Source organism: Sphaerodactylus townsendi, linkage group LG06 (genome assembly GCF_021028975.2).
Source record: "Sphaerodactylus townsendi isolate TG3544 linkage group LG06, MPM_Stown_v2.3, whole genome shotgun sequence".
NCBI lineage: Eukaryota > Metazoa > Chordata > Lepidosauria > Squamata > Sphaerodactylidae > Sphaerodactylus > Sphaerodactylus townsendi.
The window spans coordinates 32711390-32729168 of record NC_059430.1 but is presented as its reverse complement, the minus strand read 5'-3'; the positions used below and the strand labels follow the sequence as shown (position 1 = coordinate 32729168).

The 17779-nt window shown below is 40.0% G+C and overlaps 1 protein-coding gene across 1 annotated transcript in view; it reads left to right on the top strand.

The window, feature by feature from the left end:
* POLR3B (RNA polymerase III subunit B) overlaps positions 1 to 17779 on the top strand; it is a 73301-nt gene that overhangs the window by 27064 nt on the left and 28458 nt on the right. The window contains exons 13-22 of the mRNA XM_048501227.1: positions 1167 to 1328; positions 2697 to 2897; positions 4368 to 4530; positions 6025 to 6178; positions 7123 to 7197; positions 8326 to 8424; positions 9231 to 9358; positions 14618 to 14827; positions 16656 to 16814; positions 17251 to 17368. Coding sequence (XP_048357184.1) covers positions 1167 to 1328; positions 2697 to 2897; positions 4368 to 4530; positions 6025 to 6178; positions 7123 to 7197; positions 8326 to 8424; positions 9231 to 9358; positions 14618 to 14827; positions 16656 to 16814; positions 17251 to 17368 — 1469 coding nt within the window. The remainder of the gene's footprint in view (positions 1 to 1166; positions 1329 to 2696; positions 2898 to 4367; positions 4531 to 6024; positions 6179 to 7122; positions 7198 to 8325; positions 8425 to 9230; positions 9359 to 14617; positions 14828 to 16655; positions 16815 to 17250; positions 17369 to 17779) is intronic.

The following is a 17779-nucleotide window of genomic DNA, read 5'->3' as shown; positions in this document are numbered from 1 at the left end:
CAGAAGATTTCACAAAAATGACTATATCGTGTCGATAAGATGAAAGATGCTGGATGTTTCAGTTTTGTGCTTTGTGTGCAAACTGGAAGGACATTATGATAGCAGAAGGATGGCAACTTATAGACCGTAGAAATATTTATTTGGGCAGTGGAATGGGTGGCTGGCTTTCAGCCCACTGAGGCGGTTCAGTTCTAAGAAAATAGAGAGAGCTGTAAATTGGTCTTGCTCCATGCAGGAATTAAATTATGCAACAGACTCCAGAATGTCTTAACAGGGCCTGGTTGAATACCTAGTTTATTTAGCACTTCACAATGCTTTGTATACTGGGAACTTGCATTTTTGGCATTTGATAGGTGCTGAATTTTTACAGTGCAATCCAGTACAGAGTTACTCCAGTCTGTGTCCATTGTAGTCAATGGGCTTAGACTGGAGCAACTCTGTTCTGGATTGCATTGTTAGTCTTCCTGACAGAGCTGCTGTAAAATCCAAGACTTGTGAAAGAATTGCCAAGTTCAAGAATTTACACTTTCCCCTCCTCCCAAGATCAGGGTGAATTCATTCCATGTGTTTGTGAGTAGAGGAGTACTGAGATGTGAACAGGCTAATTGGTGAGCAAGTGTGGTTCTTAAAACATTAAGTAGAAAAGAGGGAAGGACAGGATTGGAAATAGACTATACAAAAGTAAGGGAAGCAAACATTCCCCCCCCTCCCCCCAGCAGATATTCATGCTGGTGATTCTTTGGGGAAATCTTCATGAGTGATCCACCAGTTATAGATTGTATTATGTAAAGCAATTCTGAGAATTAAAAACCAGATTAAGGTAGTTTACACACAGTCATGTGACCAATTTCTTCATCTAAAAATACCCCTTTGAAGGTCAGTGAATGACTACTTGCATTTCTTGTTCCTTTCAAAAGTGTTGAGAGTTGGAATCTAGATGGACTCTGGCAAATTCAGACATTTAGTTTCAGAAATTCTCAAGGACAGAGCAGAATCTTACAGACTTCTTGTATCCATCAATTGAGGGTTATTTATTTTTGGGGTGGAAAGTGGTCAATGGGTCAGAAGTGCCAACGTTCTTCTGGGTCACATGTAGGAATGGCCCTTGTTCCGTTTCCAGTGTAGCTTCTGGAGCAGTCTCTCTCAATCTTGTTTTTCTCTTGCAGCTTCTTTCTCTCCTCTTTGAAGACTTGTTCAAAAAATTTAACTCTGAGTTGAAGAAGATTGCTGACCAAGTGATTCCCAAGCAAAGAGCTGCCCAGTTTGATGTAGTTAAGCACATGCGGCAAGATCAAATCACCAATGGAATGGTGAACGCCATCTCTACTGTAAGTATCCCCTTGCATTGTTGGAAAGGCACAGGGTATCTTTCAGCTGCAACACCCATGGCTCTTATTAGACGTCTCGGGCTATGGGACCCAGCTCTAGGGAAGGAGTGGCCTTGAAGGCAAACTACTGAAATTGCACATCTTTAAACATAGTTTCAGACTATGAATTTTACTATTTATATAGTGCCACCAGTACTTTACAGAGTTTAGAGACCTCAACCTCTTCCACACAGAGCTTTTGTTCCACCTTGCCTCCCCAACAGTTTTTTGCTTCATGGCAATGTGCTCATTCTGAGCATGTGATGCTCTCAGGACTTTCCCTGTTGAGCTGGAGCCAAAAAAGAAAACTCTATGAATGACTGTCAATATTGATGCTTGGCTAATCAGGGTATGTGGGTGTGTGGGCGCGGGCACATGCATGCGTTTGACAGCAGGGCAGTTCTTCAGGTTCCTGTGTGTAATATGCCTTATTCAGAAGTCTTAATAGCCCATTATATTTTACAGTGCATTCTAAAACCTCAGAATGATTGAGGTTTGGTGCCAGGGAAAGCGGAGACTATCTTAAAACCTGTGTGGCATACTGTTTCATGACTGCTGTCACCATATTCAATCGAAGATCACAAGATGCTGTTTTTGTTGCTCTCTCCTTAAAAATGTATCTTCTACCAGATGCTCAGTCTATCTGTTTGAACGGCAATACCTTTCTTCCTTCTGCGGCCTTGATATGAGATGTTAATGTTCCAATTAATAGTAATAAGTTTTAAAAGTTTTGTACGTCAGTACAGTCCAAGTAGCCAAGCACAAAATACGCAAGTGACTCATCCCTTGGGTAGGCTACACTTATATGTTAGCAGGTGCACTTGTACTTAAAATACTCAGCCCTGGTGACCCAGCCACATCCCATTTACTAGTTCCAGGTATTTTTATGGTGAATCCAAAACAGGGTTACACCCTTATGATCCTACTGACTTCAATTGATTTAGAAGGGTGTTAGAGCCCTTCAACTTATATTAATATTCAGGTGTTCCCTTAACAATCAATTAAGTGCTTTAATATCCTGTCCCTTGAATACCTCTACCAGTGTAAAAAAGGTCAGGTGTGAAGCTGCTCTTATGTGAGTCCTTCATCTGCAAGAAATTATTGACGTGTGAAATCAAAGATCAGCCTTAGTGACAGAGTGTGAAGTTACCTTTCAGGCAGAATTTACTCTCTGGTGTTTCTGCCATAAAATCTTGAGGACAGTTGAAAAGCTAAAGCTGTTTTATCAGTAGGCTTTGGGGTATCTGCATTTTGAAACAGGGATGGATTAGATGATGGAGAAATATTTATGCTGTGTTGTTGCAAATTGATGTAATTCTTGGCCTTTAGGGGAACTGGTCACTGAAGAGATTCAAGATGGATCGCCAGGGTGTGACTCAAGTGTTGTCCCGCTTGTCATATATATCTGCACTGGGAATGATGACAAGAATCTCCTCTCAGTTTGAGAAGACGAGAAAAGTGAGTGGTCCTCGATCTCTGCAGCCATCTCAGTGGGGCATGCTGTGTCCATCAGACACTCCTGAAGGAGAGGTAATAAACATAAGCTGAATTTCTCTTCATGTTTTAACTTGGTATACTTTATTTTATGTGTCTCTATGTTTATGTTTCATAAGCCACCTTGGGCATTGTAGAAAGGCAGGATATAAATATTTTAAATTTGTAAATACATTTTTGGCAACAGTGTGACGGTCTGCTGTGTTTCGGCCATTGGCTATCAATGCAGTGTTGATAACATAGGTTTGTCAGTCTTGTAATCTTGACATTCCTTGCGGATTTTAACCCACCTTTGACATTTTCCCCCCTACAGTATTTTATATACGGTGTGTTGTCTGATTGTACCAGAACCATTGCTGCCTCAAATTATGCTTCTTCCTCTATTGCTTTTCTTCCCTCCAAAGTGATTTATTTGATAGACCTTTCGGGAATTGCCTAGAAAAAGCTGTTGGTGATTACCATCCTGAAAAATACAAATATTGGCAAGGCAAAAATATTGGCAAGGCAAAAATACAAATATTGGCAAGGCCAAATATTGGCAAGGCCAACTTTGTGCTCAGGGGGTGTAATGCATAGTGGGTGTAATGCATAGTGAGACCACCAGAGTGGCAGACTCTAATCTGAAGAACTGGGTTTGACTCCCCACTTCTATACTTGAAGTCCACTGGGTGACCTTGGGCCAGTCACTGTTCTCTCAGAACTCTCTCAGCCCCACTTACCTCACAAGGTGTTGTGTGTAGGGGAAGGCAAGGCAATTGTAAGCCAGTTTGAGACTCCATAAGGTAGAGAAAAGCGGGGTATAAAAACCATATTTTCTTTGTTTTACCTTGATGTACCTGGAGTGACTTAGGATTGTTGTTTTCAGTCTCACTGAAGTGGTGAAGTTTTAGTTGGCTATAACTGCAACTGCGGTCTCACTATGCATTTGAAAATTATCCCATTGATTCCAGTAGGTCTTACTTCAGAGTAAGCTTGCATAGGGGCAGACTGCAGGTCACATTAAATTTATTTCAGCTGTTGCCATGATCTGGACAAAACCTGGGAGTCATAGCACATAATTGGCAGCGGTTCAGATTGGAAGTTTTGTCATCTGCACTGTACATTGGGTAACACAATGCTGCATCGATATGTGCATATTTAATTATTGTGAAGGCATCTGTGCATGCCTGAGAGGGAATTGGAAATGATATAGTTTTGTCACCTATATATTTTGTACTGTTTACCAGTGAGTAAAAGAAAGAAGAAGTTATTGAAATTTATTTTTGGAATCTGTAGGTTGTTTTCATCCTGGTGTGATTATTACCTAAAGGTACACTGTTCCCTTAATTGTGATTGTTGCATCAATATGTCCAGGATTAGAGAGCATAGTATTTATTTTCTAATCCAGAAGAATATGTAAACCTATATTCCATCAGTATTCTCTTTGCCAAATAATAGGAACTCTGTAAGATCAGTGAGCATTTATATGGATGCTGCATTTTTAAATGTTTCTTTTGTTTTCTTCAGGCTTGTGGATTGGTTAAAAACCTAGCTCTGATGACTCACATTACTACTGATATGGAAGATGGCCCTATTATCAAATTAGCTGGTAACCTGGGAGTAGAAGACGTTAATCTTCTCTGTGGGGAAGAGCTTTCATATCCCAACGTCTTCCTTGTTTTTCTTAATGGTACAGCAACCTCCTCAAAATTGCCTGGTTTTTTGTAATCTAGAAAAACAAATTGAGAATAAAAGAAGTTAGCAGCTGCTTCTGTTTATCAGCCTTTTTATCTAAACTCAATCCAGCGGTGCTTTGTAGGATGGGAGTTTTATAAGGAAGCCTTGAGTTGGTAACACAAGCACACCAAGGAGAGTTTTTCCTCCATGTAATGCATTGTGTCTGCTGCATGCTACATCGTCATGGTATCATCTGGATTTATGCTTCTTTAGATCAGGTTTGTGGTCAGACACCCTTTGTGTGTTTCTACAGAACCACGGAAGTTGCTTTTATTGTTTTATTTATTTACGGTGGGAACTTTATATGCCGCCCCTTCAGATTCGTGCTCAAGGTAGCTTGCATGGAAAAACCCTACCATATTTTTTAAAATTATCAATTATCAATTTAAAAACCAAACAAGCCATTAAAAACACCATAAACCACTTTCTTCCCCTTTTCCTTCAATCAGCATGACTTTTAATGTTTTAACATATTGCAGCCATTAGGTAGTGCCAGTAATATGAGTCCTTATAAATTGGCACCCTATCAAGAGTAGTGGGTCATGTTCACATGAAGGGCCCTTGGAGGCCTTTATACATTGCAACCAAATTATGGAATAAAGTAGCTCTCAGATTTTTCAAAAGGTCCCCCCTGTGAATTTTACAGAGCTTCTTTCTAAACCATTGCAAAGAGATTAGGAGCTGAGCACAGAATTGCATGTTCTTGTTCTGCTGCTTTGTCCCTTCTCTGCACAGTTGTTGCATGGTGGTTAATCAGGTTCTCAGCACAGGTTCTTAAAACAGAGTTGGGTGTCCCAGTTAAGTGCAAAATGTGTATAGTTTCCTTAATCACTGTTAACATCAGTGCAAAGATATCTGTGAACCCCTGAGAATGGGGATGATTGAAATTCCTTGCGGGGACAGAAGGCAGAATTCTGCTAACATCGTTGTGTTGTCAGTGCCTGAATCTTAATTGTGATCAAGGATCTGGCCTGGTCATGTGTATACCAGCTCTCAACATCTGATGGGAGTGCCAAATAGAAATGCAGCCCTCAGCTGCTTCTGCTGCCTGGCAGAAAAGGTTGATAATGCTCTTCTAATAATTCCTACAGCAGTTGTTGTTGTTGTTGTTGTTGTTGTTGTTGTTGTTGTTGTTGTTGTTGTTGTTGTTATTTATTCGATTTGATAAACTGCCCTATCTCCGAAGGGCTCAGGGCGGTGTACAGTTCTTATTTAATGGTGTGGGGAAGGTATTTAGAGTTGAGATATATGTAAAATTAGGGAGAGTGTTATAAAATTCTGACGAAGATTTGTGAATTCTATGGAATACAGATGCAATCTTTTTTGCTGAGACAAGAAATAATTTTAAACTTGGGTAGCTCAGCATATATCAAAGCCTGAATGATGATAAGGTTGTACACTAGAAAAGAGAGACGGGAATGTATGAAACAGTTGTTTTCTTGAACAGGCAACATCCTTGGTGTCATTCAAGATCACCAGAAACTGGTCAACACTTTTCGACTGATGCGTAGAGCAGGGTATATCAACGAATTTGTTTCCATCTCCACAAACCTTACAGACAGATGTGTCTACATCTCCTCTGATGGAGGCAGGCTGTGTAGGTAAGCGCCCTACAATAACATCCCTCCTGTGAAATCCCGCCAGCACCTTCCTTCCCCAAACGTACCATTATTTTCGTTTACGAAAACAGGGTCACTCTCACACCCTCACTCAGTGGTGACTGCTGAAAAGATACCTTGTGGCCAGAAAAAAAGAGTATTGACTTGTGGAACCTGATACGATGGACATCAGTGTTATTGGCAGAGATTAAAACTAGCTGGGGTGGAGCGAAGGTGGCATGGTATAACCCGATCTTGTCGGATCTCAGAAGTTAAGCAGAGTTTGTCCTCGGGAAGGGAAACAACCAAGGAAAGCTCTGCAGAGGAAGGCAATGGCAAATCGTCTTGCTGCTCACTTGCTTTGAAAGCCGCTTGCTGGGATTACCATAAATTGGCTGCAACTTAATGACATTTTACCCAAAAATAAACCCCTTGCTGGTCACCTGATTTGCCAGTTCCTTCTGTGGTTGTTCTTCTCTCTGCCTGCATATCCTCTTAATCCTTTTGCAGTTGTTCCGATCGCCACTTCACTGTTTGGAAGTGCTAATTAGCCTTTAAAACTATTAGCTTGGACTCTTGGAGGGGAATGCCCAAGTATATTGCAGTTATTTACTGCACACTGCGAGAGCATCTTGTACAAATAGCAACAGTCCTTGACGTTTTGATAATGCATGCCATTCTTTGTAGCCGTGTTTCCATGCGGTGGTGTAAACTTTCTAGAGTTCTGATCGCTGCATACAGTTCACAAAGTTAGTGCTCTGAGACCACTGTTTTTATCTTTTGCTCCAGCATGATTTTCAAAGGGTGATTTCAGCTTGGTTTTCAGATTTTGTGTGCTGCTGTCTACAGTAATATACAAAATCTCAACTATTGTTTTCCATCTGTACAGTGATGTCTAAATAAGCTCACTGCACATTAGTTAATGCTGTTTCTTCCCTTTAATCTAGGCCATATATTATTGTAAAGAAACAAAAACCTGCTGTTACAGACAAGCATATGGAAGAACTTGCACAAGGTTACAGGTATGTAACATAGAAGAATTCATCATTCTGGCTTATTTCATTAGCCAGGCAGAAAATAGGATAAAGTAGGAGTCATGCAGTAATCATAAACAGGGTTAGTCTGTCCCATTCACATACTTGTGTATCGGAAAACAGAGTCAATGTTGTTGTTTTTGTTGACATTTTGTTGAAATTATCTTCCTGGGAGATAATTTTATCATCAAATGCTACCCCACCTATGTTTTGGAAGAAAGCTTCTAGCCTAACTTTCTCCATGACGTACTAATTTTTGGCAGGCAGAGAGGGGGAAAGACAGGATGGATAAATAAATGGAACACTCTTTCATACCAGCTTTGAACATATTGTGCGTACCATGCATCTTGAGTCTAAGGGCTACCATTTTGCACATTAAATAGCAACATAGGCACATTGGTCATGAGTATGCTTATTTTCAGCACGTATTATGTACATGATGTGAGTTGCAGCCAGTCCAAACTCTCTAGCTCCGTGGTGGCGAACCTTTGGCACTCCAGATGTTATGGACTACAATTCCCATCAGCCCCTTCCAGCATGGCCAAATGGGAATTGTAGTCCATAACTCTGGAGTGCCAAAGGTTCGCCACCACTGCCTAGCATATATGCTTGTACTGATGCACTGGACTGGAAAATACACGTTTCCCCAAGTGACCAGAGGCTCATTCTGCACCACATATTGCGTGTTGGAGTTACAGCATGGTGGCCAAACGGCCTTTACTGCATGGGGCCCTTTAACAGCTATGTACAAGAGAGAGAATTTCAAGAGGAGAGGCTTGCCCTACTGTGGAGGATAAAATCTGCACCTGCTGAAATTCCTTTTCTGTGCAACCTTAATAAGGTGCAGGAGCCTGTTTGCTCCCTTCTGGTGTCCCCTCTCACACTATACTGCATTGCTGATGGTTGCTGGGGAAGAATAGCTGACTGGGTGACCTTGGGACAGTTGCTCTCTTTCTCAGCCTGACCTTCCTCGCAGGGTGGTTGTTGTGAGGACACAGGAAAGGAAAGGAGAATGATGTTGTCAGCTGCGTTAGGTCCCCATGGGTGAGAAAAGCAGGACATAAATGCACTTGAGAATAAAAAAACAATTTTGAAATGTTCATGTTCTTTTTGTAGGAATTTTGAAGACTTTTTACATGAGAGTCTGGTTGAATATTTGGATGTGAACGAGGAAAATGATTGCAACATTGCGCTGTATGAGCATACCATCACCAAGTAAGTGTTCTGTGTTGAGTGTGAAGTTTGACGATGTCAGAACTAGATTGCAGATGTGGCAGTAAATAAGCAGTTATGTATATATACATTTTTAGGTATATCTCCAGAATGGTAATAACCTATTTATTAAAGATGTTCTTCAAAGGCCTTGTGGGAAGGAGCTGTGGTTCAGCGGTGGAGGGTCTGCTTGGCACGCAGAAGAGCTGAAGTTCGTACCCCAACATCTCCATTAAGTAGCAAGTGTTGTGAATGACCTCTGCTGCCAATTAGAGAATACCTGACTGACCTTGATGGGCCTGTGGTCTGGCTCAGGTGTAAGGCAGCTTCATCTGCCTGTATAATCTTGTACTTCCACTGATGTAGCTGATGGCAGTATGTAGTTCCATGAGCGTACTCATAGAGCTCCAGAACAGGATACTTCCCCATTAACTTCAGTGAAGTAATGAGTACATCATTTTGCAGTAGTGGGGCTGCCCCTGCCTCTGAAATAAGTGAGAAGGCCCTTGGCCTTGGGGAAGTTTCTGTAAATGCTGGTGATCCCAGCCAATAAGGCTTCACTTGGTCAAAGCAAATACCTCAAAACAGAGATGAACTTTTTGTGTAATGTATAATGCATGTTCTTGAGCTGTCTTTTCTTCCCTCTTTACCTGCACAACTTCCCTTACCCAGCCTTATTATTAATGACAGCCATGATATATGTGTTTGATCCTTCTAGTTTGTAAACACTCCATTTTGTGAGTTTTGACAACTCGAATTACGTGGAGCTATTCTACTGAATTTGTGACTGTCTTTTTTTTTCTTTGAAGAGCGACAACGCATTTGGAGATTGAACCTTTCACCCTTCTTGGTGTCTGTGCTGGCCTTATTCCATATCCTCACCATAACCAGTCCCCAAGAAACACTTACCAGTGTGCCATGGGGAAGCAAGCCATGGGTAAGATGTTGCGTGCTTTAGATCTGGGTGGTGTCATGTCATATGCAACTCATATGACTACTAGATTAGTTTAAGCCATGGGTGTCCAACTCTGGCGCATCAGATGTTCATGGAATACAATTCCCACCAGTCCCTGCTGGCATGACCACTTGGCCATGAGAGCAGGGGCTGATGGGAATTGTAGTCCATGAACATCTGAAGCGCCAGAGTTGGACACCCCGGTTTAAGCCATGCCTCACAAATAATTAGCTTATTTTTTCATATTGAAATACAAAGTTGTGTTTGAATTGCACAGTCAACTTTTGAATAATGATCAGATGTGAAAAAGTGACACTTGCCCCCTCTTGTATGACAGTTACTGTACTTGATTTCTTTGCAGAATCTTTAGTGACCTAGTGGCAGATTTTCTTTCATGCTTTAAAGATCCAGGGACAGAGATACAGAGAGGCTGACTGAGAAGAGATTTCCTGTGGATAACTAATGTGTTCCATTTTTTTAGTATTCATTACCCATTCTGTGACGACAAGATCTTGGAGGGTGGGGGCTTGGTAAGGAAATTTAGTTATTATATTCATTTCTTGAAATTCTGGAACTGATTAGTGGACTTTTAATGGTGTAGCAAATAGTATTATGAGCTAAGGACACTTATTAGGAAGTAACTCAAATTGAATTCAGTGGGTTTTAGTCATGAGCTATTGTGCGTAATACCCAGTTTCAAGAGAGAGATTAATAGCAGCAATTTCTAATTATCTGTGTACTAATAGCAGTCGGCCCAATCTGACGATACTTAAATCCGGTGATTTGAGCTGCAAATGGGCAAGACAGATCTTTCTAGAAATCTGAAAATGGCTTGAGGTTTGCAGAAAAATCTGAAATCTTGTTTTAAAAAAGCACATTAGGAAGGTTTCTGTGGCAAAATGTGTTTTGCAATGAAAGTATGAGCTGAAAATTCTGTTCCACATTATATATTATTTTTCTTTTTTGGCAACCCTCCAGTAATACATATTATTATCACAGGTATATTCAGCCCAGTTCAAAAGGGAGGTGGGGGTAGAACAGTGGCTGAGGATAACAACGTGTTGAAGAGGCAAGAATTGTGTCCAATGATTGATTTCTTCTTCTTTGTATGAACAGAAGAGTGCTATGTGTGCCAAATGCCCCCTTTTGTGACCTTGCACCTATGGAACTTGTTTATTGATGTTATGTTTACTGATGGTTTGTTTGATGTTATGGCTGTTGATGTTGGTATTATGCAGTTGTTGTTCACCGTCCTGAGCCCTCCAGGGGAGGGCGGTATATAAACTAACAATACAATACAACTTACGTTTACTGAAAAATGAATGGGGCAATCCACTGTATGTGCTGCAAGTCTATTAACATCTGGATCAGTTGCTTATGCAATTTGAGCAGCTCACTTTAAAATAAAAATAAATCCTGCTCCTTGGGAAGCTAATCTAGCATCTTTGGGGTTTTATAAAAGTGCATCTTACAGAGTTTTCAGTCAGTTTTTTAAAAACTGAAGTCAGTTCTCTTTCCTCCCCCCAACAGTCATTTCAGTCTTAAGTATAAAGTGTTATGCAGAATTCAACTGCAATTTCTTCTGTGCAGTTTCAGTTGCGCCTGGAGGTTGGAGTTCTGCCTTTTTCCAATTTATTGTCGTCGAAGAAAAAGTGCTATTGAATGAAGTTCAAAACATAGTGAAAAAGGCAGTGTCATTGCTAGAAGTTGCTAGCATCATTGCTAGAAATCAGATGTCCATTTATTTTAAGCCATTTATGCTCTTTTTCCCCTGGATAGCGGCCCATGAAAGAATTCCCCTTCCCAGTGGCTCAATCCTTCCATAAATACGAATTCGGAAATCACGTTTTTCTCTACCCATTGTTGTATTTTGTTAAAATTAACAAACTTGTGTGGTAAAGCTTCTTTGTCTTTTGCTGTGTTTGGTGTATGTTTGAAAAATGAAATAAAATCTTTGTTCCTGTGTTATTTTTATTGCCCCCTTCTTTACCATTATTATTTTTTTCCGGGAGACTCTATTTTAGGACTATTAGGCTCTGAAGGTTTGGTTAGTTACCACACACAGTTAAGCAGGATTAGTGTGTACAGAAAGCCAATTCAGTATCTGTAGAGTTCTTTTGTAGTTTACTGTGTGAAGGTCTTTTTTTCTCGTTTTGTTTTCAGTGTCATTTGCAATTCATTGTCTGTGTTTTCTGAGGTTGGTGTATTCAGCTTCTTTGACCCCGGGTCTTGCACATTTAGCTCCTTGGATACAATCCTCTGACGTTACTGCTGACGTTCTGAACACAAAAGCTGTTGAATATCTTTAAGTAATAATAATAAAAGGGCTTTGTTTCTGCGTGCTATTACAAAGCACCTCGTTCTGAAGAATGAGGAGGGGAAGCAGAAGTACACTGTAGAAGATGGCATATTATATTGTCATCTTTTGCTTTGTACACACGGGGTTTTCTATTTTTGTGCTTATTTTTTGTTTTAATGGAAGACCGCGGAACTGTTCTTTTAACAGGACCTGTGTGATCCTGCTTGTAGGAAAGATTTACTCTCATGGATTTGGTGCTGACTGAGAACCTTAGGAATACTTCCCTATCTTAAAAAGTAGCACAAGTCTTATGAATTGGCTTCTTTGAATCTGTCTGCATGATGACTCGCTGCATCAAATATAACTACTGTAGCTTCATCTTTTTTGAGGGAGGGCAGAGCTCAGCCTTCCCTATAGTCTGCTTTGCCCGCCCCCTGCTGTTGCTAACTGTCTTCACATTGTCCTGCGAGAGATCCATGTTCAAGTCCATTTAGTCACTTCCCAGGCTGTCAAGAGTTTAGGATTATTGAGATAGCATTTTAGCTCCCTACTGAGAAGAAAGGGCCTGTTGCTTAACATGGCCCCATCTGAATACCTGCACTGCCTAAGTAATGCCAGCCTTGAACTTAGCAAACTGTGGGAGCAAATGGATGTGCCTTCGAATAAGCCACTGCATCCAGTGAATTAAAATACTGAAACTCACTTTTTGGAAAGTGACCAGTAGGATTTTGGAAATATCTGAAAGATTATTTTAAGTATGCATTGAGTAATTTCATCCTCTCTTGAATACTGTTATGATTTGTGAAGAGAACACATTGTTTTTTTTTCTGTTAGATACGTTTTAAAATATTATATCTCATGCTTTCTCTCTCATTGAGGGACAGGCAGCCCAGTCTAGGGGGAGGACCAAATGGGGTACGGGAGCGGCACTGGGGTGCATCGATGCGTTTGACCCACTGCAAGAGGCACCCCCACCAGAAGAGAGGATAAAGACAGGAGCCTCACAACTCTGTGGTAATGCATCCCAGAAGTGGACACCACTGTATAGCAACTCTGGTGTCTGAATGGACGCCAGAGCAGGAGCGAATGGGCTGAGGCATTCCCAGGGTGGAGCCAGCTACCCGGGCTTTTGAGCCGGGAATGCTTCTGCTGTATGGAGGGCTTTCCAGGTGGCCAGGGTTTAAATGGGCCTCCCAAATTATCTCATCAAGGCACTGAGAGTGCTGTCCCCTGCTTGTCTTAAAATATGTATTATTGTAGGCCCTTGGGCCCAACAGTTATATTTCTTTAAACATAAAAGCACATGGCTGGCATTGAAAGCATTGTGTGGTTTTGCCTCGGTAACCTCTGGGAGTTCAGCACAGCTTTGGACGTTTCCTTATTACTGCAGACCCCTTGCTGATGGACAAACTGCTGCTGAAGTCAGAGAGTCTTCAAATGAATCCTTTCATGCCACATACATTGCTGTATTAGAAACAGAACTGATTAAAGGCCCCTGGCTACATATGGAAGTGTTTGGATTTTCCAGGAGTGTTAGTCTTTGCCACAGAACTGAAAGGAATCAAGTGGGACTGATAGAATGATTCATTAAGTTGGATATCCTGAACAAAAGTATCCTAAAAGGTGCTCTCCTTTCCTTTACTGTCTCAGAAGCATGAGCATGAGATGATGTTGAGATCATTATCCATTTATGCTTTATTTAATATTTCAGTATTGAGGCAGCACTAAGCAAGGGGAAGGTATTATGTAAAGTGCAGGGCATTGTTCACTACATTTAATTTTTTCTAGTTTCCTCACATAGCCTTAAAGCTGGGTTTGATGGGAAGGGCACTCTGGCCTCTTATCAGCCAGGGGACCAAGGGCTCCAGGACGGAGCATCCACCCAAGCTATGCTAGCAATGGAAGATCAGCCTATACCGATTAGGTGTCGAGGCTCATTGTGTTCTGACTTTGTCAGGCTAGTCTTCCTCCCTTGTGTATGAAGTCTGTCTAGTTTGTAAACCTGAGGGCAGGACCTGTAACTCTTGAACAGCATGAGCCGCTTTGGAAGAGAACTGTCCAGAAAGGTGGGATATAAATATAATAAACGAATTAAAATGCATTGTCTCACTGGATCAATACCTGCTGTGGCTTAACGAGCTGAAAACTGCCAGCGTATCCCATGTCAATGTCTGCAAAATGTTTTTAACATCTGAGGCTAACAAAATACGTCTACCATTTATAAAATTATGTCTTATCACTATTTATTTAGTCCCTTTTTTGAATGCCGCCATTCCTCCAACCAGGGTGTCCTTCATCATTCTCACCTGCTGTGTTTTCTCCTCCCGAGAACCCTGTGGAGTTGCTGAGGCAGTGACTGGCCCAGAGTTATGGAGCACATTTCTTGGGAGAGAAGGGATTAGAGCTTGAGCTTTCCAGATCCTCATCTGATACTCTAACCACTGTACTATGCTAGTTCTGAAAGTAAACAATTTTGTGGATTACTTGGCTGTATAATTATGCTCTGCCCCCTGCTTGCTGCACTGAAATAGCTGTTGCATTAATAACTGTTGGTGCAAGTCTATTTTATGGAGTAAATGGTTCTAGAATTGGAATGAGTACTCGGTTCTTTTGGGTTATGGATCAGGTTGTGGAATAATTTTTCAACTAAACATTTAATAGTAGTAGTATTTTTTTAAGAAATGCTAGATCTTCAATTAGTGAGGCTAAGACACCAAGGTAGTAGTCAACCACAGATAGTTGTATTTTCAAAGATAGACAGAAGGTTAGTTTTCCTCTGAATTTTGTATTTCTTATTTGGAAACAATCTCATGGGGAAAAAAAGTATTGCTGCTTTTGATGACTTTTAATAACAAATGTATTGGCTGCATTTACAAATAGGTTTAATATAAAACATAATAGAAACCATCTTGCTGATGAACTGTTATATTTTAAAATTACAGGTACCATCGGATATAATCAAAGGAACAGAATAGATACTCTTATGTATCTGTTGGCATATCCACAAAGACCGATGGTCAAGACAAAAACCATAGAGCTGATAGAATTTGAGAAACTGCCTGCCGGACAGAACGCCACTGTTGCTGTGATGAGTTACAGCGGTTACGATATTGAAGATGCTCTTGTCTTAAACAAAGCTTCTTTAGACAGAGGTATGAAGCTGTGGATCATATTTGTCAATGAAAGAGTGTGCATATTTTTTGCATTGTAGCATACTGTCTTCCACTAGTATTAGTGAAGAATTAATGCCAGCATTTCCTTAAATAGAGAGCAATATTTTTGAGAAAGTTACAGTTTGTGAAAGTTAGTATATGAAAATGTTGAGCTGCTGCTCTGAGAGACATCTGTTGGCGACTGAGGCTAAAATAAGTAATTCAGCTGAAATATTTTAAATCTCATTAATTTCATCAAGAGGAGAGAACATGCTTAATTCTTATACTAGAATTAGTTGCGCTTCAGAGTTTGATCATAGCATACCTTGCTTTTAATTGCTTTTCTATAATGCTGAAATTTGGAGGCATTTAAGCTCTTGATGGGGTCAGCAAAATGAAGACACTGTTTCAATCTGATAATTGGGGAAGAGGTAATAAAAATGAACAAAGAAGTATAAAGCTGAGTAGTTTGTTTTTTGAAAGCTAGTTTTTATAGATGAGTGCTCTGTAGGCACAGTTGCAAAGCTGCATGTTTTCAAGAAGAGTTTGCAAGGTCTGTCATTATCCAGCTATTATCCCAGTGTTCATTTCAGTTGTGCTTATGTGAATGGCAGACTTTCAATGTTGGGTTATTTTAAAAATTCTAGCTACTTTGTGAAACTGGTAATACTACAGTCTCCTTGAGTTCTAGTTCTAGTGTGACTGAAACCGTTTTTCCCTTTTTGTACTGATGCGATCTAGCATACTTTCCCCATCCTTAATACCCTTCCAGTTAGTTGCCAGGCAGCAATACTAGTATTCCTAGACATGTATCTTTGGCATTAATGTCTGCACACTTAATTTATTCTTTTTTTCTAAAACAAAGGCAGACATGATTTAAAGCAGAATGTTTTCCTTCTGGTAGACTAGTAACATTAAAAGGAAATCAAAGACTGTCCGGAATGACTTGGTGTAACTGAATAAAGGATGGAGATATACTTCACATAATTCACATTTACCTCTCAGTTTAAAAGTTTATTAAAAGGAATTGTTCTGGATCCCTTCCCCCACTGTCTGTAGGAGAATGGGTGTGAATCACCAAAATCTTCAGCCGATAAATGCCTGCTGAAAAAACCTGAAGCGTCAACTTTTACCTCAGTTTTTCCTGAAAGCAAAAATTAGTCTGTGTTCTAGTTATATAATTGCTAGTTAAATTGTTTAGTTTCTGGTCTCTGGTGAAAAATGTTAACCATCTGAGAATCAGGTGGAAAGAACATCTTAAAATCAGATGAAAAGAAAAAACACCTGAGAATCTGAGAAAAGAAAAAAACACCTCTTAATGTCTCAATTGTGTTAAAATGTGCCTGTTTTATCCTAAAAATTTTAATATTATCTTCAAATGGGTAAATATTAATGTAAACTGAAGAATGTCATGTTTCTGCCATTATTGTTTGTAGTACTTTTTCTGTTTCTGTCAATGTAATTCTCTGTGAACCCAGTTTTTAATTTATGGGAAATATACAATCTCACTAAAATTATCATTTTCAAAAAGTAGGCATGCTAACTTTGTAGGCAAAAAGAAACGAAAAGTCCCTTCATATGCACTTGATAATATTGCATGTACTTTTCAAAAATTTCTGCTGGAGGCAAATTGATACACTCGAGTCAGATGTATGTAAGTGTATGTAGGATTGCAGCCTTCATGTTCAGAGAAAAATAAATGATTAAACAAAAATCTGAAACCAAAAGTTGTTGGTATCACTATTGTAATATTTGATTTATACAGCTGTTTGACTGTTCTTGGATAACCCTGATAATAATGTTAGTTAACATTTTTGTTTTCTCTGAGGTTTTGGGAGGTGTCTTGTGTATAAGAATGCTAAGTGTACTCTGAAGCGTTACACAAACCAGACATTTGACAAGGTGATGGGGCCCATGCTGGATGCAGCGACACACAAGCCAATTTGGCGTCATGAAATTTTAGATGCTGATGGTATTTGCTCTCCAGGTGAGAAATATATTTATGTCTTTTAAAAGTATTGCTATGAATTTTGGACTGAGTATGGTGCAGAACATAACCCTTCCCCTATGGTGGACAATTTGTTTATTTAATGGGAAATTTTATATTCCACTGCTCCAGAGATGTGCTTGAGAAAGCTTACAACTAAAACAAAACCATTAAAAACAAACCAGGGCTTAAAAACTGCATAAAACACACCAAGCATCCTACAATGTTATGTATAAAGGTCCTCAGACCAGAAACAGATCAGAAAACAGCTAAAAGAGATAAACGCCTTCAATTACCAACCAGTGTAGACTGTATTCCTGCTTACATTTTTTACCATTTAAAGTCTTATTCTGAAATCTCCTTTGTAAGTTGGGCTAAAATATCACTCAATTCTTTCCTTCCAATGTCATCCAATTCTGCTCTCATCTCTTTACAGGGGAAAAGGTAGAAAACAAGCAGGTGCTTGTGAATAAATCAATGCCAACTGTGACACAGACACCTCTGGAAGGCAGCAGCGTACCACAGCAGCCACAGTATAAAGATGTGCCAGTCACGTATGTTACCTTTAAAAACTTTCAGAGGACAAATAAGGGTGGGGTAAGAGATGCTTTGTTCTGGGAAAATGATAGAAGCAAGTGACATAAGAGTGGCGATCAGGTAGAGAAGCTTTTCAGATAGCGGCTGATGGATTGGCCTTTGGTTGGCACAGCACCATGTTAGCCGGTTTATTTTGCCAGAAAATGTGAACAACACTGTATTTCCAGGAAATTGAAATCTATTGGGAAACCTCTGAATGCTTTTATAAAAATAAAGGCATTAGTCCTTCAGATGTCATAGGATTCTTTGGGTACAATCCATCTCTTATTGAAGTCAGTGGAAAAGCTCAGCTATTTTATTGGAGCTGAAATACAGCCAGTGTGTCTTGGATCATTGTGAGACACTTATTTATGTTCAAACGATGCTGT